The 23,394-nt window shown below is 37.9% G+C and overlaps 1 protein-coding gene across 11 annotated transcripts in view; it reads left to right on the top strand.

The window, feature by feature from the left end:
* The window catches only part of ABLIM1 (actin binding LIM protein 1), a 402,054-nt gene that overhangs the window by 275,877 nt on the left and 102,783 nt on the right, over positions 1-23,394 (top strand). For all 11 annotated transcript variants that reach the window (XR_011970213.1, XR_011970209.1, XR_011970210.1 and 8 more), the window contains 2 exons: positions 9,647-9,773; positions 12,504-12,597. Coding sequence is in view for 7 of the 11 variants with exons in the window: in XM_072623263.1 (XP_072479364.1) it covers positions 9,647-9,773; positions 12,504-12,597 (221 nt within the window). In the remaining 4 variants the exon portion in view is untranslated. The remainder of the gene's footprint in view (positions 1-9,646; positions 9,774-12,503; positions 12,598-23,394) is intronic.

Genomic DNA, 23,394 nt, shown 5'->3' with positions numbered 1-23,394 from the left:
TGATCTGATTCTCGTCAGCCAAAATGATTTCTCCCACTTCTAATCTTACAGCATTTTTTTCTTGCACCACATCACGTAGTCTAATTTGTATTAATTTTCTGTGCATACTTATTTATCTTTACCTAGTAGACTATCAGCTCCTTCAGGGCAGATACTATTTTTTATTGATCTTTGTGCCTCTCAAGCCTTAGGCAGAGTGCATTGTACCCAGAAGATATTTAATCATTGTTTATTGGATAAATATCTTCAGTTCACTTAGCTCTACAGGGTCTTGAGTCTGTGGTGCATCTAAGTAACATCACCATATATCCTAGCAGAAGTCATGGCTACCTGGGCCAAAGGGAACTTAGCTGAAACGCTTATGAAAATGTCTTTGTTGCCTGCACGTCTTCCCTAAAACTATCTGTTGTTCTCCTAAATTTTAAGTAATTTTCAAGAACCCATGTACATATGACACAGTACCCAGTATGATATAGAAATCTCTATGCTGCAGGATATTACAGTGAGACAAAAGCATCTTTTAAAATGGAACCAAGTATAGAGTGGGACATCGCTCTACCTTGCATTGACTCTCGGTATAAGAAACTGATAGATTGTGTGCACAGTGTGTACAATTGAAACTTTTCAGGGCTTTAGTTGGTCAGTGATTTTGGAGATGTGGGTACTCCTTTTTATTGGCACAAATCATAGTTCATGATGCCTGCCTGTCCAATTCTTATGTGTGTTTTTTCTATGGTACCTCTATATAGAATCCACCCTGACATGGATTTCTCTAGGCTTTCCTTTAGATCTTGTTGCATTTCAGGGTAGCATCCAGGCTGCCATCCATCGTCTCTAATTCCCACCATTTGAGGAGTCTACCTTCTTTACCATGGTTATGTTTCCTCAGTTGTATACCTTTCTCCATTGCTTGAGCATATGTCATCACTAGAGATGTGATGCTGCCTACTTGTGCCCACCATGTTCATTTCTCCATTGCCCTTTTAGTTACTTTGTAATGTTGATTTCTCAAAAATTGTTGTGACGTGAAACTTGCGACCATTTAGGGGAAATATGTACCAAGTGTATATGTCTTCTGTGTTTCACGTAGCAAAACAAAGTTATGGTAGAGATTTACTAAACTAACAATATCCTTTCCATATTCCAGCCATCCATTCAATTATTCATATTAGCATAATGAAAGTACCCATTGCCAGCTTTTTACTTACAAAAATCTTCATTCCTCTGGAAATCATTTTCTTCATAGATGAAAAACAGGAAGGCAGATAAGACATTTAAAATGTGAAAGCAGAAGTAAATTTTAAGTTTGTTTTCTCCTTTTTCCCCTTTTGTCAATGTCCTAGTTTCCCTCAGAGATCAGCTTAAACTATTGTTTTAACATGAGATCTTTCCTGATTGTCTCAACTGCTAGTGACACACACGTGCATGTGCACACATACATGCATATGTACTCATACATGCACGTACACACACACACACACACACACACACACACACACACCCTTGTATTCTTTTTGTATAGATAGGAATTATGTTTGTGTAAGTTGTCCCTACCAGTAAAATGTAAGCTTTTTGAGGCTAGGGACTGTGTCATTTTTGTTTTCAGAGCCTCATGGCCAGAACAGTTCTTGATCTGTAGGAAACACTGAAAAATTACTGACTGATTAACTGAATTATGTTTCTACATAATGTCTGTTCTCTTACTAAAGTAATAAAATTGCTAAAAATAGCATTTGGTTTTTACCAACATATATGACACTATGGTTTCACGACATCTTCCAGGGGATACCAGAATATTTTTTGTGGAGTAGATATGGGTTACCAGAGAGCTAGGGACTTATGGATGATGACCATTGGTTGTTGTTTGGATAGGATTTTTCTCTTCCTATAATTAGCTTTGGGTTCTTGAGCTGAAGAGATCTCTTCTACTTAGATACCAATTTATCTTATTTTTGTCCCAAATTAAACCAATCAGAGAAATTTAAGAGGATAACATGAAGTTAATCCCAAAGGGTTATTGTATGAATCAAAGGAGATAATGTATGTAAAGCACCTGCAAACCCAAAGCATTATATGAATCCTAATTATTATTGGTTGTTGTTACTACTACCAGACCGAGGGTAGTTTGACACTTGCATAGTGTCATGGAATGAGATTTGACCTGAGAGACAGAAGACTTGGGTTTTAGTCTCATCTCTTCAGTTAATTTTAGCAAGTCACTTAATCCCAGATCTTAGTTCCCTTATCTGTTAAAGAAAGGGGACTAGGTAATTAACTGCCACCCAGTTCTAGCACTTCTGGGAGATTTTCTTTTTTCCTTCTCCCATTTTTCTACTTGTCCCATTGAAGAAAAAATACATGATCTCTGGAAGACTATCTCCAGACTCAACTCCACTCAACTCTTATTGACTTACTTTTAAGATTCTAGAAACTTCGAGGGATTCCTTGTAAGAAATGCCTTGGAATTGGGGAGAAAATTTTAAAGATAAGTTAGAATACAGGCCCCCTGACTGACATGTTCCCAGTAGGAGTCAAGTGAAACAAAGGCTGGCAAGGGAAAATAGAATGAATGTGCTATCTATCATCTGGTCGAATCAACAAGCATTTATAAAGTGCTTGCTATATGCAATCATGGTGCTAAGTTCTGGGCATACAAGGAAGGTCAGGTGGCTGAGGTGAGAAGGGAGAGCTTTCTAGGAATGAAGGAAAACCATAGGGAAAATAGGTAATAGTGAGGGCAAAGGCACAAGGTTGGAGATGGGATGTTGTGTGAGTAAGGGTGACTAGATCATAGAGTTTGTGGAAGCAAGTGCAGAAGGCTAGAAAGGTAGGAAGGGAGCAGGTTAGAAAGAGCTTTGAAAGCCAAACAGGATTCTGTATTTGGTTCTAGTGGTTATGGGGAGCACCAAGAGAATGTATTGAATAAGAAGGTGACATATCTGCCTCTTGGGAAGATAACTTTGGCAAGTTGAGTGGATGCTACACTGAAGTGGGGAGAATTCTATGGTAAGGAAACCAACTAGAACACTCTCACCATTATCTTGACTTATAATGAGAAGCTTCTCCATTTGTAAAAAAATAGTTTCTAGGGCTTCTTCCAACACACACACATATGCGCGCATGCACACACACACACACACACACACACACACACACAATATCAGTGGTTTCATGTAACTGATAGAGGAAATAGCACCATGGAAAAAGTGTAGAATTTATAATCAGAGGATCTGGGTCCAAATCATACCGCTTCTCTTACCACCTGCGTGACTTTTTAGGATCTCAGTTCCTCATCTACAAAATGAAGAAGCTGGATAGATAGATAACCTCTGCCTCTAAATCTATGAGCCAATAAGCCTATGAGACCTCAAGATTCTGCTGGGTAGCAATTAGATATGGAGTTAGGGAACCTAAATTCAAAATTTACTTTTGCTTCTTAACTACCTGTATAATACAAAGCAAACTATTTTTTTCCTTTCAGAAACTGTTTCCTCAGGAGGTGAACATATGATCTCTAAGGCCTCTTTTCAGCTGTAACAATTTTCTAATTCTAAGATAAAAGCACAAATCATTTCCCAGAAAAATTTTCCAGTGATAAAATTTCACCATCCTACTTAACATTTAAATCTTTGCTGCCACCTAGTGGACATTGTTTTTTTTTTTTTTTTTTTTTTAAGCATGAAGCATATTTTTTCCCAGTTGGATTAAAATAACCAATCCATCCTGATATATGATGTGGATTCATTTGCCTAAATTTATTCTAGATGCAAATAGTATTACCATCTGTGAACTGAAGTAAAACACTTGGGGTCTACTTCACACAAGTTTTTTTTTTTTTAATTTGTTGACTGTTGGGGAGGAGACACCATTTAAAATTTGATGTACCAAACAAATTTACAAAGTATATGATTTATGAGGGGATCCTTTGAATGACAAAATTAACCTCACTTTGTTTCATTGCAATTACTTTTTCATTCATACCTAGAACACTACTTTGTATGTTGTATGCTTAATATGGTTTGTTAACTACATTGTACACATTTTGAGGGCAAGGACTGTGCCTTAACTCATCTTTTCATGCCGTAGAACTTAACAAAGTAACTTTGTATCATATTCTGACCTCATTGCAGGTGGGAGTGCTATAGGAAATGAAGTATGAGATTTTAAAGTAAACTCCAAGGAATAAACTAGATGGAGATGGTCCTATTCCCATAAGGCCCATTAGTTCTAGCATAGAGTCCAGACCAGTTCTTCTGGATTATATCCAAATGGTGCGATAAGATAATAAAAAAAAGTAATTGGTCAACAAATAAGTTGGAGTCACACAGCAAGAGGCTACCTTGCATATTCCATTCCATATATCCTCATAATATCAGGAGAATTTGAGGAAGACTAGCGTATTGGATGGACACCCTTCTGTGTACTTTGGACAAGAATCAGGCATGGATGAGTTGAAATTTGTATCTTCAGAGGGAATTTCTATTTCAACAAGATCAGAGCTCTATTTTGAGTATTTGCAGGAGAAACCTGCATGATTGAAAAGGGAGAGAATTATGTAATGACCTTTTTTCATCATTAATTCCAGTGATTTTGCATAACTGTGATTATTAGGACTTTAGAATTTTTTCCTACGAGCTGGACTTAGACCTGAATCCTGCCTCAGACACTTACCACCTGTGGTGTAAAGGACAAGGTAATTAACCTCATCTTCATGTCACACTTGTACTGTTGCAGTACCCTGCAGCTTAGTTTTCCTCCCAAGTCTCTTTCCCATCCATTTTGGGGACAAGAATTGTGTCTTAGCCCTTCCTTTCATGCTATAGAATTTAGCAAAGTAACTTTATATTATATTCGGGTTTCTCCAGAGGTGGGGCCATCCTCCATGAGCTGTCAGAGTTATGTTCTTGAAACTCATGTCTGACCATGTCACACACACCCTTACTCAGTAAACTCCTTTGGCTCTCTATCACTTTTAAAATCCAACATAAAAGCTTCTGCTTGGCTTTTAAACCTCATCATAACCTGGCCCCTTCCTACCTTGACAGACTTGTTACACCTTACTACCTTCCATATATATACTCTGTAATCCAGTGAATTATATATGATCCATTTACTCACTCCAAGCATTTTCTCTAGCTGTGCTCCATGCCTGGAAGTCTTTCAAATCTCACTTCCACCTTGTGGCTACCCTGGCTTCCTTTAGATCTGAGCTAAGATCTCACCTGCAACAGGAAATCTTTCCAAGTCCTCCATAATCTTAGTGCCTTCTCTTTGAAACTGTTTCCAGTGTCTCCTGTATATATGCATTTTGTGCATAGTTGTATGTGTGTCATCTCTTCCATTAGACTGGGAGCTCCTTGAGAGTAGGGACTGTTTTTTACCTTTCTTTGTATCCCTAGTACTTAGCTCAAAAGAAATGTGAGATGTACAAATCTAGAGACATCTCCATCTCAAATGTTCAAATGGGCTATTTGTGCCCAGCCTGTGGTAGAGCTTTCTGAGCTTGCATTGGTCTGAGCAGCCAGTTGGACACACTATAGTTTAACCCCAACACGAAGGATAATTATCATGACTGTTGTTCCTGACACATAGCAAGTGCTTAATAAATGCTTTTTGATTCAACTTACCTGACTTCACAGAGACTCAGTCTCCTCTTCTGTTAAATAAGGATTCTTTTACCAGCTGCCTCATAGGGTGATTGTGAAGAAAGCAATTTGCAAGCCATAAACCATTATAGATATGAGTCATTATAACAACAAAATTGCAGCGAGTGTCAAATTAGCTAGCTATTTGTGGTCAATAGATGCATTATTGACTAACTAATCCTGCAATGTGATTGGTCATAGGCAGTTAGGTGATAGAGTAGATAGAGTGCTGGGCTTAGAGTCAGGAGGACCTGAGTTCAAATGCAGTCTTGGACACTAACTGTGTGACCCTGAGAACTCACTTTACTTCCGTTTGCCTCAGTTTCCTCCCCTGTAAAATAGTAATCATAAAAGCACCTGCTTATCAGGGTTGCTGTCAAGATCAAACGAGATAATATTTGGAAAGCACTTAGTATTATGCCTCAAACAAACATACAAATGCTTACCTCCTCTGCTCCATCCCCCAGTATTTACTGAGATGCTGTAGTATAGTAAAGGGAGACGGATAAATACAAAAACGGGAAATCTGTCCTCATGAGCTTGACAACTTTTATCCTAGGGGGATGAAATGTACGTGAATAACTGTAACTCTGGTTGGGACATTATGAGTGCATAAGATTGATTCAAGAGAGAATGATGAAGACATCATGAAAGGCTTTGTAGAGGAAGTGGTACCTGAGTTAGGCCTTGAAGGAGGAGAGATGGTAACAGATACAGCAGACATATGGAAGGAGTCAGTGGTAGGTTTGGAATACGGCCTGGAGAAATGCCAGGCAATAAGGAAGGAGAAAATGAGCTCAGGAAGCAGGTATTGAGTGAGGAAGTCACCACATCAAAGACAAAATCAGTGTGAAATAAGGTGGAGTGGGTAGGTTAGAGCATTCCTATTCATTTGGTTCTTATAACAACCCTGCAAAATAAATAGAGCAAGTATTATGATTATTGTTTTAAAAATGAAGTAATTGAAGTTCAAAGAGGTTATAAAACGTGTTTAAGGGCTTACAGATAGTTACTGTTGATTGCACATCCAGGGATCTTTTCACAATACCAAGGGTGTAGCAAGAACTGAGAACTTTTTTTCTCCTGGCAAATATTTTATTCAGATCATAGTGCCATGATGAGTTGTCCTAAACAGAATCTTTATAGAAAATCAGTGGAAAAGCAAAATACTTTACAGATATATGTGGGGAAATACAAAATTAAATGTGACAGGAAACAGTAGTAAGAATTATACAACTTCCAAGGAAAATATTTTAGTTACAGGGTATAAAATGTTTGCTCCTATGATTGACATCATTATTTTATTGGGTGAAGAAAAAAACACATTATCTGTAACAAAAATGCAGTATCCTCTGAATATTTTTTTAACTAATTGGGTTTTTTTAAATTTTTCAACTTTCACTTCCATGAGTTTTAAATTTTCTCCACCTCCCTTCCCCCTCTTCTCCCAAGACAGTGTGCCATCTGAAAAAGGTTCTACATATACATTCCTATTAAATATTTTCACATTAGTCAAGAACTGAGAACTTTTTTAAAAATTTTATAACTTTATTTTAATATAATTGATTTCCTTTGCAATCCCATGTTACTTAATTTTGTGCACTCAAAAACACTATCCTGCGAAAGGCCCACCCCATAGACTTCACCAGACTGACAAAGGGGCCTGTGACCCAAAAAAGATTAAAAACTCCTATCCTCTACCATATTAGCTTCAAAACTTCTGCGTTACCCAAAGGTGGTTCTCAAGGCAAAATGCCTTCCACACTCAGAGAAAGAAATATGGAAGTCACTCACAAAATGTAGCAGATCATGTTTGTGTATGTGTATGTGTTTGTGTATCATGTTCTGACTTGTTATACAATTTCTTTCATTTATTTTAGTCTGACTACATAGCATGACTATAGTGAAAATATACTCAATAGGAAAGTATATGTAGAATCTATACAGAATTGTATGCAGTCGTGGGGAGGGAGGGGGGTAGTGGGGAGTAGGTGTGGGGGGGATAAAATCTCAATTGTATGGCAGTGATTGTTAAACATTAAAAAATTAAAAAAAAATAAAAAATTAAAAAAAAAAAAACAACCTTCTGCGTTAGTCTTAGTGGGACAGATAAGTTTTCTACCAAAGCAAATTACAACTCTTCTATACCTTAAAAGATTGTCTCCTCAGCAACTGTGGCTGAAATAATGCACCATCCTGTAACCAGTATTCTGGTGTGGGCCTCTCCAGACTTAGGAGACTCTCCAGCAGATTCTTGGGTCATCATGAAGCCTATAGATGGAAGTTTTCCAGCACGTTAAGGCTTTCTCAGGCTCACAGTCTGCTGGCATAGTGTTCCAACAACTCAGGGTTATCACTACACTAAGATAAACTACTAGCATGAGACACCATAGGCATGTAAAATAATTAGCAGCATGAGATAGTAATGTTCATGCAGTAAAATCTTTAAGAATTGAGAATAGAAAGGACCAAACATTTATTAATCTGTGCTGTTTTAAGCACTTTACAAATATCCCAACAACAATCTCCTGGGAAGCAGGTGTTATTATTACCCTCATTTTACAGTTCAGGAAACTGAGGCAGATACAGATTAAGTGACTTACCCAGGGTTATGCACCAAGTAAGTCCATGAGGCTAGATCTGAGTTCAAGCCTTCCTGACTCTAGATCCAGCACTCTATCCACTGTACCACGTAGCTGACTCTGAAGGGAAAAGTGAACTTTCTCAGGAAGCTGGGAAGGTCAGAGAAGGCTTCACAGAGCTGGGCTAGAATTGTATCATAAACATTCTTGCCTTTAATATTTTTTTATTGTGAACTAAAAAGCAAGAAATAAAAATAAGAAAATTTCTACAAAGTAAAATAGGAAGCATATTATCCACGAAACCATGAATTTCTATTACATAAAGCTTGGTATTAAAAAAGTATGTAAGAAGTTCAGCATTATTTTCAGAGCTATTCTGCTTGTCTGAATTTAACTTTGAACGCCTGTTTTATTTTGTGCATGTATTTTTTTTAATGCTTCACTGCTGTTTATTTCTTTCATGTTTTTTTAACGACCAATATCCTGTACATTTCCCCCCCTTAAAAAGAGAAAAGCATAATCCTCATAATAAATATGCATAATTAAGCACCATAAACACACACAGTGGTTATATCCAAAAATATGTGTTTCATTCTGTATCTTGAGACCATTTGTCCTTTGTCAGCAGTTGAGAAGTATGTGTTTAATCAGTTCCCTGGCACCATGAATTGTCATTACTTTGATCAATTTTAAAATCTTTCCAAGTTGTTTTTCCTTTTCAATTTATATTGCTCTGTAAAGTGTTACCCTGGTTTTACTCATTTCACTCTGCATCAGTTCATATAAATCTTTCCTTACTTTCTTAAAATTGTCCCTTTCATCACACATATGGCACAGTAATATCCTGTTATATTCCTATACCATATTTGTTCAGCCATTTCCCAACTGATGACTCCAATTCTTTGCTACAGTTTAAAAAAAGAGCTGCCATAAATGCTATTGTACAGATAGGCCCTTTTGTTATTTATGTGATTTCTTTGGGATTAAGATCTAGCCATGGAATCACTGTGTTATGGTCATGCACAATTTAGTGACTTTGAGGGCATAGTTACAAATTGCTTTCCAGAATGACTGTATCAATCCACAGCTCCTTCAAAGGTGTATTGGCATGTGTGCCTTTCCATAGGCTCACAAACAAATATTATCTTTGCATTTTTGTCATCTTTGACAAATAAATGCAGAACCTCAGTTGTTTTCATTTGCATTTAGTTTGCATTTCTCTAATTATTAGTCATTTGGAGTCGTGTCTTATGTCTTGTCTAAAGTTTCTCTTCTCCCAAAGTCCTTTCAGTACATGGAGTTCCATTTGAAATAAATAATAGTTTTAAGCATCCCACAAGGTATTCATTCATTGCCTTCCTTTCAGGTGTGGGTTTTATACAACAAACATGCAGCTCTTTGTTGGTTACTGTTTTCCAGATTGTGCTGGCTGTGGCAGAGACATAAAGAATGGGCAGGCACTGCTGGCTCTGGATAAGCAATGGCACCTGGGATGTTTTAAGTGCAAATCCTGCGGGAAAGTCCTCACTGGGGAATACATCAGCAAGTAAGAAATGTCTCACTATATCTCTCACTAGAATTAACAGTGGATTACAAAACCAAATGCTCTCAGTGCTTGAAAGTAGGCACTTAATGAATGAAATCCCACAAGATGTATGCTAATTCCCATTGATGCAGTATAGTGTCCTACATAAGGAACTGTACTTGGAGTCAGGACAACCTGGGTTCAAATCTCATCTCAAATACTAGCTGTGTCAATAGGTGGTAGGCAAGTCACTCAATCCCTCTGTGCATCCATCTTCTCATCTGTAAAATGAGGAAAATTTGAATGACTCTGCAGTCCCTTCCAACTCTAAACCTATGATTCTGCGAACCCGTGTTCATGCCCCAACTTTCTTAAATGTCCCAGGTTGGTAGCAAACCTGTCTCATAATTGAGTTAGGCAAGGCAGGTCAGTGCTGTTTAGAATTTTGAGTTCATTGATCAAATCAACAAGCATTTATTGAGGCCCTACACTATTCAAGGCACTGAGTGATCTAAGCAATGGAGTTACAAAGAAAGGCAAAAACCAGTCCCTGCTCTCAGATCTCACAGTATAATGAGGAAGACAACATGCATCCATGTACAAGCTATATGAGAAAGAGAAGGAAAGACACAAAGATTAAGGAAGACTGGGGTAGTCTGCTTGCATCAGGTGGGACTTTACCTGGGACTTAAAGGAAGCCAGAAAAATCAGAAGGTGGAGACGACGAAGGAAATAATTCTAGGCATAGACGAGTTGAGGGATAGAATGTCTTGTTCAAGGAATGTTAAGGAGATCAGTATCACTGGATTGTGGTCTAGGTGGAAGGGAGTAAGTTGTAAGAAGACTGGAAAGGTCATGTTATGAAGGCATTTAAAAGCCAAAAAGAGAATTTTATATATATGATCCTGGAGGTAATAGAGAGCCACTGAAGTTGCTTAAATAGTACGTGACATGGTCAGATCACTTCTATTTATATAATTTTTTAAAGATATACAAAGATGCTTTCCTTTAAGCAACCTTTTGTAGGTGATAGTGACTTCTTATATTTTGCATATTTTCACATCTGGAAGCTGTTGCTTGGTGCAGGTGAATGATTTACCCACAGTCACAGAGAGAATGATTGGCAGATACAGGGTGAGAACCCTTACATCCTGGTTTCAGATTCATTCCTTTTTGTGCTCTAACATAATTCTTCCTCATCACAGGTCTTGGGAATATGTCTGAGCAGGCCCAGCCGCATATGTAGACACAGAAAGCATTTGCCCGTGTGGTAGGATTTGAAAAATGCTTAGGAAGCAACTCCCTGCCCAGAAATATCTGCCCCACTGGCCTAAATAGTGGAAGAGCTAGAATTTGTCTTGAGTCTCTAAAGGCTTCTGTGGAAACATAAATCATCTGGGAGGGGAAAAGTGGCACAGTAAGGCTTAATCAGTCATTAGTATTTTAGTGAGAATTATTTCATCAAGGTGGTTCTCCCCAGGAAAGGCAACTGAAGGAACAGAGACTAGACCTATGATTTCATATGCAAAAGTCAGCATGTTCTCTGAAATTTGTGGGATTGCAGAATTGCCTGGAATACTGAAAGTTTAAGCAACTTTCCCACCCTATTTGAACACTCTTGCCTTATATATTTTAATATTATTTATTCTGAACTTAACAAAGTTTTTCTATATACAAAGTAGAACCAAAAAGGGGATTACATGTACAAGCATGAATCTCTACGTAGTTTGTGGGTTTTAAAAAAAAATGTAAAATATCTTTTAAAATATTAACTAACATAAAGTAGGGCCTAGAAGGCCTATGGAAAATGGGCCCAGGACAGGCATGTTTTTATTGAGGTGGGCCTGGGAGCATAGAAAAAAAGCATAGAAAAGAAGCATAGAAAAGAATTTTAATTCAACAAGTTAAGGGCTTATTATATTCAAGGCACTATGGAAAGGAAAAGTCTAAGGGTCTGACAAGGATACTAGGGTCAGTGGGTGGTTCCAAATTGGAGAGCCCAGGGGTGCCCTGTATCACCATTCGTTCACTTATTCCCCTAATATTTATTAAGTACCTACTGTGTGCAATGCACTCTGCTAGATGGGGAATGGGGAAGCAATACAAAATCAGACCCCATCCTTTAAATAATTTACACGAGGCCTCGAAGGTCATGGAGATATTAAACAAAGAAGAGGAAAATGGAGTAGACCTAGGAATGGGAGACGAGGGAGTACAAGTCTTTCCCTCGGTTCCTGGCTCTGGTTCTCAGGTTTTGAATTTATTGAGGGGGGCTGGGTCATAGAATCTGCTGCCACATCAAAGGAAGACAACAGGCTCAGAAATCACATATTTCCTGCCCGGAAAAGTTGTGATGAGAAAGAGCCACAAGGGACCCTTTTCGGCTCTGCAATTGGAAGGAATTTATATGTGAATACATTATGAACACAAGCTTCCACTGATGATGGGCAATAATGCTTGTTAGTTAAATCATAGGTATAGACATTATGGACCTTAAGCTGGTGGGACAGAGGGTGCTGTATTCTCTCTGACTCCTCTGGGTGTCTTGGGTGTGTGACTGGTATCCTCATGTGTTCTCAAGGAATAAAAATTATTCTTGATATTATTTCATAGGAGTGTGTTGGGAGGATGGGCTTCCTTTTCTACTTGCTACAAACTCTGGATTCCTGCAGGGCTATCTTCACGCATTCTACAGAGCGTATTTTAAGGAGATAGGAAGTAGATTCACACTCCTTGGGCTTTCTTCTACAGGGATGGAGTTCCTTACTGTGAAAAGGACTATCAGGGGCTCTTTGGTGTCAAATGTGAAGCTTGTCACCAGTTCATCACAGGCAAAGTTTTAGAGGTAAGTGACAGATTTCTTTCTTATAACCAACATGTCTGTTTTCATACAAAAATTAAAGTCACAAGTTTTGAAGTTTCAGGGGCTGTCCAATGCAATTAGAAATGGCACAAATCACCTATACTCACAACTTTATGGTATAATTCAAAGAAAAACCACATCTAATCACTTGAGATAATCTTGACATTGATTTCTACTATATGAGAAAATATTTTGTTTTTCATAGACTTTGTCTACCTATAGAGAAAAGAATGTTCCTCCATGTAGTTATGGTCTTACAAGCAGCTAGGAGGCCCAGGGAATTAGCCCTGGCCCTGGAGTCGGGAAGAGAAGTTCAAATCCAGCTTCATACCACTGCATAACCCTGGCAAGTCCCTTAACCTAAGTCTGCCTCAGTTTCCTCAGCTATAAAATGGGGATCAAATTAGTTCCTATCTCCCAGGGTTGTTGTGTGAATCCAATGAGATAATAACTATAAAGCATTTAGCATAGTACCTGGCACATAGTAAGTGTCATATAAATGTCAGCTATCAGCATTATTATTATTCTTACAAAATGAGGATCATAACGGCTCCTACCTCAGAGTCGTTGTGAGCATCAAATTAGATGCTATGTGTAAAGTACTTAGCATAATACTTGTCACATAGTAGGTGCTATAGAAATGTTCCTTTCCTCCCATTCCCTTCCCTTACAGGTTTGGAGCTGCCATGAGGGTCTTATCATGTTTGTCTTCTATACAAAGTTGTTTGTGGGGTTTGTTTCTGGAAGCTTGACTTTTCAGGTGTGTTGCAAAGACAAAAGTTTACAGTTAGAGTGTAAGAGAATTGAACAAAAGGAAGAGGAAGAATCAAGAGTTCGTGAGACTAGGGGCAGAAAGAAAATTAGGAGAATTTTAACAGCTAGAACAGAGGAAACAATTAGTGTTTGATCTTGGGCAAGGGGAATGTTTGTGTATGCATGCATATACATATCCAGGACACACGTGTACACATACAGAAATACCATTTAATAACCTTAGACATACAACTGATAAAAAATTACAGTTAGCATCTATCTAGTGCTTCAAGGTTTGTAAAGCACTATACATTTTATATCATTTGATCTGAGAAAAGAAAGGTAAATTTCTTGCCCTAAGAAACCCACATCCTGTGTAGTGATAAGCACCCTTGGTATAGTGTCTGTTTAGGTGTGGCTGTTTCAGGCAAGACAGCTTTGAGTCACACTTTCCCCATTACTATCTCTGCCTGGTGGTCTGTCTGTGGTTAGTGACAACATTTACCCTTGCATTCATGATGAAGCCTCTGTGTTCAGGAGACTTCGCTAAATGATGAAGGATTCAAAACAAGCAGACCTTGCCCTCAAGGAACTTCTAGTCCAGTACAGGGATAACACATGGACAGAAATCACTGTACCATAAGTCAGAATGTGATCATCATATGGGTGCCATATACTCCCACCCACTATAGAAGACTGCCTGGTGTGGATGTTGCTTTGCTCCTGAAAAGTACTTTGAACAAACCCACACCCTACCTTTCAGGGTGGATACTGTAGGTGATGGATCAAGACAGAGCTGGAGGAGAAAGTCTAGCAACTAGAACCAAGACTGACCCAGCAGCAAGAGTCTCCTTGATTAATTTTATCTGTCCCCTGGAACTACATAAGTAGAGTCATATTTAATCCTCAAACTTCACAGGGCAAAAGAAAATCAGTTCAGAAGAACTCTCTGAGGTATTATCATTAATAATATTATCAAACAAGCATTTGCCTTTAATTTCAATTTATATGCCATATTTTAGTTATTTACTATTTTATTAAATCTTTGATAAATGACCACCTCTAATGTCCCTTCCAGCTCTAAATTTATGATCTTAATGTAAGAGCTGATATTTATATGACTTCTTACAATGGTTTACAAAACGTTACATGTACTATCTCATCAATCTTCTTCACCATATTCCTATAAAGGGGGCAGGACTGATATTTTATTCTCATTTCACTTTTGAAAGAACAAAGACTCAAAGATGGATCAGCATGTTTTCCAATTTCCCTTGAAGGGATTCTCCAGCAGAGGGCTAGTTTTGATTTTTTAATTTTCTAGCAGATGGTGAATCACTTTTCTTTCAAAGAACTCCATAGAATCACAGAATTTGGGAGTTGAAAGGGACCTCAGTGGCCATCTAGTCTAACCCATACACTGAAAAACAATCCCTCTTTACACTTTCCACCCCTTGCTGAGATCTTCCTCTTGAGACCAAACAGAATAAATTTCATCTCTCTTCCAGGTAACAGCCCTTTACATACTTAAGACAGCTCTCATGTTCATCCTGATACTTTTCTTTACCAGGCTGAACAAGCCCCGTCCCTTCAACTGGGTCATGTTCAGCATTAGAGTCAGTGATAATAAGACCAGTTGATTACACTGAGGGGTATCCTACATGCATTGTGGCAATATTGCCATATAATCCTCTGTTCAGTTGACCAGGATTGTTTCTCCTTGCCCTCTATCTGGCATTGCATATTTTCAGCATACAGCTGTATATGAAGCTGTGGGTTTTCAATAAATTTTTTTTTCTGGTGATGATTCCAGACTTTATTTGTAATTATAAGAAAATGGCTTCCTCTAAACAGGAATGATCATAAATAGCATACAACACTATTTCTTTTATGGGGGAACCAGAGGTGTGATCTGCTCTGTGTGGTAGAAATTAATGTGGAAGAAGAAATGAATTTTTAAAAAAAAAAAAAAAAGCACACACACACACACACACACACACACACACACACACACACACACCAAAATAGAACATAGTATCCCAGATACTAGTAGTATCTGGATAGTATCCCAGATATGACTCTATGAGGTACAAAAAAGGAGAAACTGAATGTATCCCACAGATCTGAAAGAGAGCTTAGCAAAAAGTAAAGGATGTATGACTTCCTTTGGGGAAACAAGTTTGCTTTGGACTGGTACCATCAAAGTTTGTAACTGGTTCACCAAACAAGTTTTTTGTTACTTTCATTTTGAACAATTTGCTGTAGCAGCTGCAAGAAGGTATCTCCAATTTAAAACTGCTTCCAAACATGTGCCATTTTGAAGAAAAAATATATCTCAATTTTTTTATCCTGGGAAGTCAAGTATCCCCAATGATAGCTATACTTTCAGAATATTTGATCATATCCTTGTACTTGGAATTTGAGTGACAGCAGCTCTGATGGAGTGAAAGCCCATGAGGTTTCTGTATGATAACATTCTAGTGGGTGCTGCTGTCACACCACATTCAGCCCTTAGATTCATAATCCTCCCTCCTGGCATCTTGCCCTCCTCAGATGGGTGTGGGATCTTGGAGAATTCACCCTTCATGGTTATCAAACAATGATGCAGTGCAGCAAGCCTAGGAGCCAGTTTGGCCACATTGCCACTATAAAAGTACAGCTCATGCTCTGAGTATCCACCCCCTCCCTCTCATGCACTTCCCACCTTGCCTAGCCCTTTCCTCTTTCCTCCTGCCTACCACCACTAGTGAGTGATGCACTTGAAAATGCAATTATCAGCATGACTTTCTGGACTGAAGAACATGTCCATTTGGTAATTCAGCTGGGGCAGCAATAGCAGCTCCAAAGGAAATGGAAGAAAGCAGCTACTTGGAAGAAGTGGTAAATATGGGACAGACACTCCTTTTCTATTGTTTAATAATAAGGTTTTAATAATTTATTTACTTATAGTTTTCATCATTCACTTCCATAGGATTTTGAGTTTTAAATTTTCTCCCTTCCTTTTATCTTCCCTTCCCTTCTCCAGGATGGTGTGCGGTCTAATATAGGCTCTACTTATACATTCATATTAAACATATTTTCACAGTCATGATGTAAAGAAGAATTAGAACTAATGGGAGGAAGCACAAGATAGAAACAAATAAAAAAGAAAAGGAGAGCAAATAATATGCTTCCATCTTCACTCAGACTCCAAAATTCTTTTTCTGGATGTGGATAGCATTTTCCATTGTGAGTCTTTTGAAGTTGTCTTAGAGCCTTGCATTTCTGATAAGAGCTATCTATGTCTATGAAAGTCAGTCATCTCATAGTGTGGCTGTTACTATGTATGTTCTCCTGGTTCTGCTCCTTTCACTCAGCATCAGTTCATATAAGTCTTTCCAGGTTTTTCTGAAGTCCACCTACTCATCATTTCTTATAGCACAATAATATTCCATTTCATTCATATACCACAGTCTGTTCAGCCATTTTCCAATTGATGGACATCCCCTCAATTTCTAATTCTTTGCCACCACAAAAAGAGCTGCTATAAATATTTTTGTACACGAGTCCTTTTCGCATTTTTACATCTCTCTGGGATACAGATCTAGAAATGACATTGCTGGGTCAAAGGGTATGCACATTTTTATAGCCCTTTGTGCATAGTTCCAAATTGCTGTCCCAAATGGTTGAATCAGTTCACGACTCCACCAACAATGCATTAGTGTTCCAATTTTTCCACATCTTCTCCAACATTTATCATTTTCTGGTTTTGTCATGTTAACCAATCTGATAGATGTGATGTGGTACCTCAGAGTTATTTTGGTTTGCATTTCTGTAATCAAAAGTGATTTAGAGTATTTTTTCATTTGACTATAGCTTTAATTTCTTCCTCTAAAAACTGACTGTTCATATCCTTTGACCATTTATCAATTGGGGAATGACTTGTATACTTATAAATTCACCACAGTTCTCTATATATTTTAGAAATGAGACCTTTGTCAGAGACACTAGCTGCAAAAATTGTTTCTCAGCTTTCTGCTTTCCTTCTAATCTCAGTTGCATTGGTTTTGTTTGTGCAAAAACTTTTTAATTTAATGTAATCAGAGTCATCATCCATTTTGCCTTTCATAATGTTCTCTATCTCTTGTTTGGTCATAAATATTTCCTTCTCCATAGATCTGACAGGTAAACTATTCCTTGCTCTCCTAGTTGACTTATAGTGTCAGCCTTTATATCTAAATCATGTACCCATTTTGACTTTATCTTGGTATAATGTGTAAGATGTTGGTCTATGTCTAGTTTCTGCCATACTTTTTTCTAGTTTTCCCATCAGTATTTGTTAAATAGTGAGTTCTTATCCCAGAAGCTGGAGTTTTCTGGATTTATCAGATAGTAGATTACTATAGTCATTGACTATTGTGTCTTATGTACCTAACCTATTTCACTGATCCACCACTCTATTTCTTAGCCAGTACCAAGTAGTTTTGATAATTACTGTAATACAATTTAAGATGTGGTACAGCTGGGCCACCTTCCCTAGTATTTCTTTTCATTAGTTCCCTTGATTTTCAGGACCTTTGTTCTTCCAGATGAATTTGTTATTGTTTTTTCTAGCTCTATAAAATAATTTTTGGTAGTTTGATTGGTATAGCACTGAATAAGTAAATTAATTTAGGTAGAATTGTCATTTTTATTATACTAACTCAGCCTACCCATGAGTACCTGATATTTTTCCAATTATTTAGATCTGAGTTTATTTGTGTGAAAAGTGTTTTGTGAGTGGGTTCACATAGTTCTGGGATTTGTTTTTGCAGGAAGACTCCCAAATAGTTTATGTCTATGGTAACTTTAAATGGAATTTCTCCTTCTATCTCTTGCTGTTGGGCTTTGTTAGTAATATATAGAACTGCCAATGATTTATGTGGGTTTATTTTGTATCCTGCAACTTTGCTAAATTTGTTTATTATTTCAAGTAATTTTTTACTTGATTCTCTAGGATTCTCTAAGTATGCCATCATATCATCTGTAAAGACTGATAACTTTGCTTCTTCTTTGTCTACAAGCTGATTTTTTGAGTTCCTAACAGTTCATAAGTGTTTTCCACTTGGCACTGATTAACCCAAATTTGAGATATCCTTGTGCCAGAGGGACTGTGGCAGATCACAAACTGCCTTTCTCTCATAAGGAGCTAAGAATTAAGTGGCATAGTGGAAAAGATGCTAGAACTCAAGCACCTCATCTCCTCTACTAGCTAAATGTGGTTAACCCCTCCAGGCCTCAGTTTCCTTCCTCATTTGTAAAAAATTAAAAATTAAAATAAATCAGCAAGAGATGGGGGTGTTATACCAGAGGGGATTGGAAGTTACCCTCCAGCTTAGTGATTTAAGATTTGACTGGAGTGTCACTTGTTTGAGGGCTCACAGCCTAGGGGAAGCAACAGTGGATTTGGAGTTAGAAGACCTGGCTCAGACCCTTGCTGTCATGTAACTTTAAGTAAGTCTCTTCACCTTTCCATCCTGTGTTTCATCTATAAAATGGGGGCAATGGTACTGCCTGAGTCCCAGGGCTTTTCTGAGGAAAGAGTAAAGCATTCTGCATGATATGCCCCAAATTTTAGAGCAGACTTTGGGAATACTCTGTTTATCTGAGGGATTGAATAGTTGAGTTGGAAGTAAACTGTCTCAATAGAGAAGCATTGTGAATTCCCCCAAACAAGTCCGAGAGATGATGTAGTATTTAGAATGCTGAACTTGAAGACCTGAGTTCAAATTCTGCCTTAGTTATTAGCTATGCAACTCTGGACAAGTCACTTAGCTTCTTTCAGGCTCAGTTTTTTCATCTGTAAAATGGGGATAACAGTAGCACCTTCCTCACAAGGTTGTTATGAAATGTGCTTTATGTGTAAAGCACTCTGCAAACTTAAAAGTGCTATATAAATGTTTATTATTATTATCATTAGTAATCCTTATTGTATAAGACAAGGTCTTTTATTAGTCTACATTCAACAAAATTTTAGCAAATTGAACAGAACTGAAGGTAAAAGGGAGGGTTGGCGGTTGTTACCTCCCATTCAGAACATTTCTGGATTTTCTCTTCTCTCAACTATCGTTCTCTCCCCCCTCAGAGGTAGCTAGGTTCAGTCATGGACAGAGTGTTGGCCTTAAATTTCAGGAAGTTCTGAGTTTGAATCCTACGTCAGATACATGTTTGTGACCTAGAGCTAGCCACTTAACCTCTGGAAGTCTTAACTTCCTCATCTCTAACGTGGGAATGAGAATAATACCGGCTTCATAAGGTTGTTGTGGAACTCAAATAAGAAAATATATGGGAAGTGCTTTACAAATCTTAAAGCGTTATATAAATGCTAGTTATTATTCTTTTCACTATAAAATTACCTTGTATTTATCTATGTGAGGAAGGAAGTAGACACTTGTCTTTAAGTACCTACTATGTGCTGGACATTGTGCTGAGCACTTCACAAATATGATCCTCCAGACAGCCCTGGGAGGTAGGGACGGTTATTGTCCCCGTTCTAGGCACCTCTGTATGCATGTTATATCCTCCCAGTAGAATGTAATCGCCTTGAGGAAAGGGACCATTTCATTTTTACTTTTGCCCATTGCCAACCACAATACCTCACCCATAGTAGGCATGCAAATTTTGAGTCAAATTGAATTCATGACCATGGTTAAACTATTGTCCTCTCAACTACAATATGGACATAGTGTAGCAGAAAACAAAATCTACCTTCCCCCCCACTCCCATACACACACTATACACTGACATAGAAGAGAAAATTAAATGCTTGTAATTTGTTCATTGTTTCTCCCCATCCTCTCCCCAAACAACTCGCTATGGTGGCTGGATGACTGTGTGTATGTGTATGTATGTGTGCATGCGCACGTGCATGCCAAACTCATTTGCTTGAGTGACAGAAATATAATATAAATCCTTCTTTGAAGTAGCTCAGAACACAGGTTATTTAAGACCTTCAAAATAAAGTAACCACTAATTACAGAATCAATTTTAAAATTAGGAGATCTTTACTGAGTATATTTGATACAGATTATGCCCTTGTAACAGTAAGGTAAACATTCTGGGGACAAGAAAGGAAGTAAACCCTGAGAAAATGATATTTGAACTGCTCTCTTCCCCATCAGATGAGAATATATTCTGGGGAAGTGGTAGAGGAAGATGAATAGAAGAGGAGAGTTGCAAGATTTCTCTAGGGACCTCCTTCTTTGTTTATCTTATCTTTAATTTTGTCACAACCAGCAAAATTTTTTCTATAGGAAGCACTTGCTAGAGGCCCATGTTTCTAAATCTCCACTATAGCTTTTTTCCTTTTTTTTAAGAAAAAAAGATGTTAGAAAAGACATGTTTAACCTGACTCATAAATTGGGGGCCCTAAACGTTGTTTGTAATTATTGTTTGACTTGTTCTGCTTGACCCCAAAGAGCAGAAACTAGGAGCCAGATTAGATGATATAGAGGGGCACATTTAGGCTACATATAATGAAAAACTTCCTAATGACAAGAACTGTCCTAAAGTAGAATGATCTGCCTCAAAAGAAAATCAGTTGCCCTCCTTGGAGGTTTTTAGGCAGTCTGGATAACCATTTGGTTTAACCTACAGGATGCCTTCTGGGTATCAGAAGAGAACAGCCAACTTCGATCATTTGAACATGGGGCATCAACTAACACAATAGTCACGCTATAGGTTAAACCAAAGAAAGGAATTGCCTATTATGCAGATAGAACTACTAAGAGCCATTCCCTCATTACATCTTAAAGAGGCCTATCTTGATGTCATCATCCTCTTTGAGAACGAAGGACAAACACAACAACAGTGTTACCTCCCTCTAAGTGAGTACCTGAAAAGGCTAGCCTAAAAAGGCCAAGGTCTCCCACTGCATCCTAGGCCATCTCCAGTCATCCTGATGAATATGTGGTCACTGGACCCAGATGGCTCAGGAAGAGAAAGTGAGGCTGGTGACTTTGCACAGCCCTCTCTCACTCAAATCAAAGTCAAGTGCAAGTCATGTCATCATTTCTCTGATGGCATAGTCTTCTTCAAACATGAAGGATGAACACAGACAGACAGACAGATAGGATGACAATTTGATGGGTATGATATAGAAAGAATTCTTATTCCAGTACAAGTTGGAATAGATGGGCCCTGGAGTTCCTCCCACCTCTGAAATCCTGAGGTCCAGAATGTAAGGTTATTTAGGATTTGGAAATTACTTTCTGTTGTCATCTCTTCTAGTTAAGCTCTTCTGAGTGGTCATTCATAGTATCATCGCCCTTACTCAGAGCAGGAACTTTCCCTCTCACCCCAAAGCTTATAGGGAAGCATTCCAGATTCCAGGTTTCTCGGGACTAGACATATGTGGAATTAGATGGCATCCGTTAGGTGCTGCTTTTCCGTCCCTCTCTTTTGCAATATGTTAGTGCCCCTGAAAGAACCTTCCCAGACAATTGACTTCCCTCCCCACATGTAGATTGTTACGTGCCAGCTTCACTAAGGAAGGCAAACAGGAAACTGATTTTTTTTAACAAGATGAAAACAAAACAAATAAAAATGCAGGCATTTTTCCAAATATTTAAGTAGTGACAAAAGATAAAGACCAACATCAAAATGAAAATAAGGGGCTTGTATCAAACACTATGTGATCACGGAGTTTGTTCTCATTTTAACTTCCTCATGACCCTTTGAGGTAGCTAGTGTATCATTTATCTCCATTTTACACCTGAGAAAAATGAATGTTAACAGTGTTGAAGTGACTTGCTCCAAGTCACTTACCAATGGTGGAGCCAGAATTCAAGACCACTTCTGACTCCAAGGCCAACATACATTTGCCCACAATACATATCTTCTTGAATGGAGGAATCCACTGACCTGGAAGGAAATTTCTACCCATTCTGAACAAACTTAAGGAAGGTCTCTGCTCACTTCTCTTATCTGTCCTTTGAAGCATTTGATCACTGAATAAACTCATTTACAATTCCCTTTCCCTTGTCCTGGGGTCTGTTGGAGCCTGTTCCTACCAGCTTGCTAGAGCCTATTATCAAATTTTCACTATAACCATTTACACCCCAGAAATGGGCAAATATTATAAATCAGGGCTTGATTTATTGTTTTGTTGATTTCAAAACTTAAGAAAGTGATGGAGAAAGTGTCAGTAATTCAGATTAAACTAAATAGTGCCTCTTGCATAATATTTTTTTTCCAGAGAGCTGGTTATTAAATGTTTGCTTGTATACCCCTGCCCTAGGGGCTTTGCATTAGTCTTCATTCACTGCTATAATCTCTCTAAGAGAAATAGGCTCTTATTAGCTTTTTTTTCTTCCCACTGTGGAGATAAATGCTTTTCTTTGGGGGAGAATGGGGACACACAAAATGTCCCTGGTTATATATCTTTTCTACTTTTCTTCAAGATCCCTGGTACATATGAATTTCCTCCACTTCACATTCTTTTCTCAAAAACAAACAAAAACTTAAATTATCTGAATTCTTTCCAGAAATAAGTAAAAATAGATTTCTGTTGAGTAAAGAATAATTTTTCTCCCTCTTTGTTTAACCAATTTTCTCTGTCACTGCATCTAGGACGTAATTTCATCTGGTTGCTTTTTTTTCCCAATAAGACTCATGTGGTATATTTTTATGAAATGTGTTGTTTTCTATCTAGATGTATGTAATGTTTGATCTCTCTGGGTAGAAATGCTTCATGGCTTTTATGATAGTTTTAGTACTGTGAAATGTGAAAATGAGACTTTTGGAACCTTTGCTCAAAGGCAGTCCACCTTGAACTTATCTCCAGTGGGGACCAGTTGAATTCTATCTTGTATCTTTCATTGGAAAAAATAATCTAAAGCAGTAGGTTAAAAATCACATCAGCTGGTCTCCTGGTGTGTAGGAAATAGAGTTATACATTGATTCAACATGTCTTTCTGAGTCTTCTGAAGGATTAAAAACCTTTAGTTTAGGGCTATGCTTCCAGTTTGACTACAAATCCAAAAGGCAAGAATCATTGTGTACATTGGC

Source organism: Notamacropus eugenii, chromosome 1, assembly GCF_028372415.1.
Source record: "Notamacropus eugenii isolate mMacEug1 chromosome 1, mMacEug1.pri_v2, whole genome shotgun sequence".
In the NCBI taxonomy this organism is placed as follows: domain Eukaryota; kingdom Metazoa; phylum Chordata; class Mammalia; order Diprotodontia; family Macropodidae; genus Notamacropus; species Notamacropus eugenii.
Note: the sequence above shows the minus strand (reverse complement) of the source record. Positions and strands in the feature narration are given on the sequence as shown.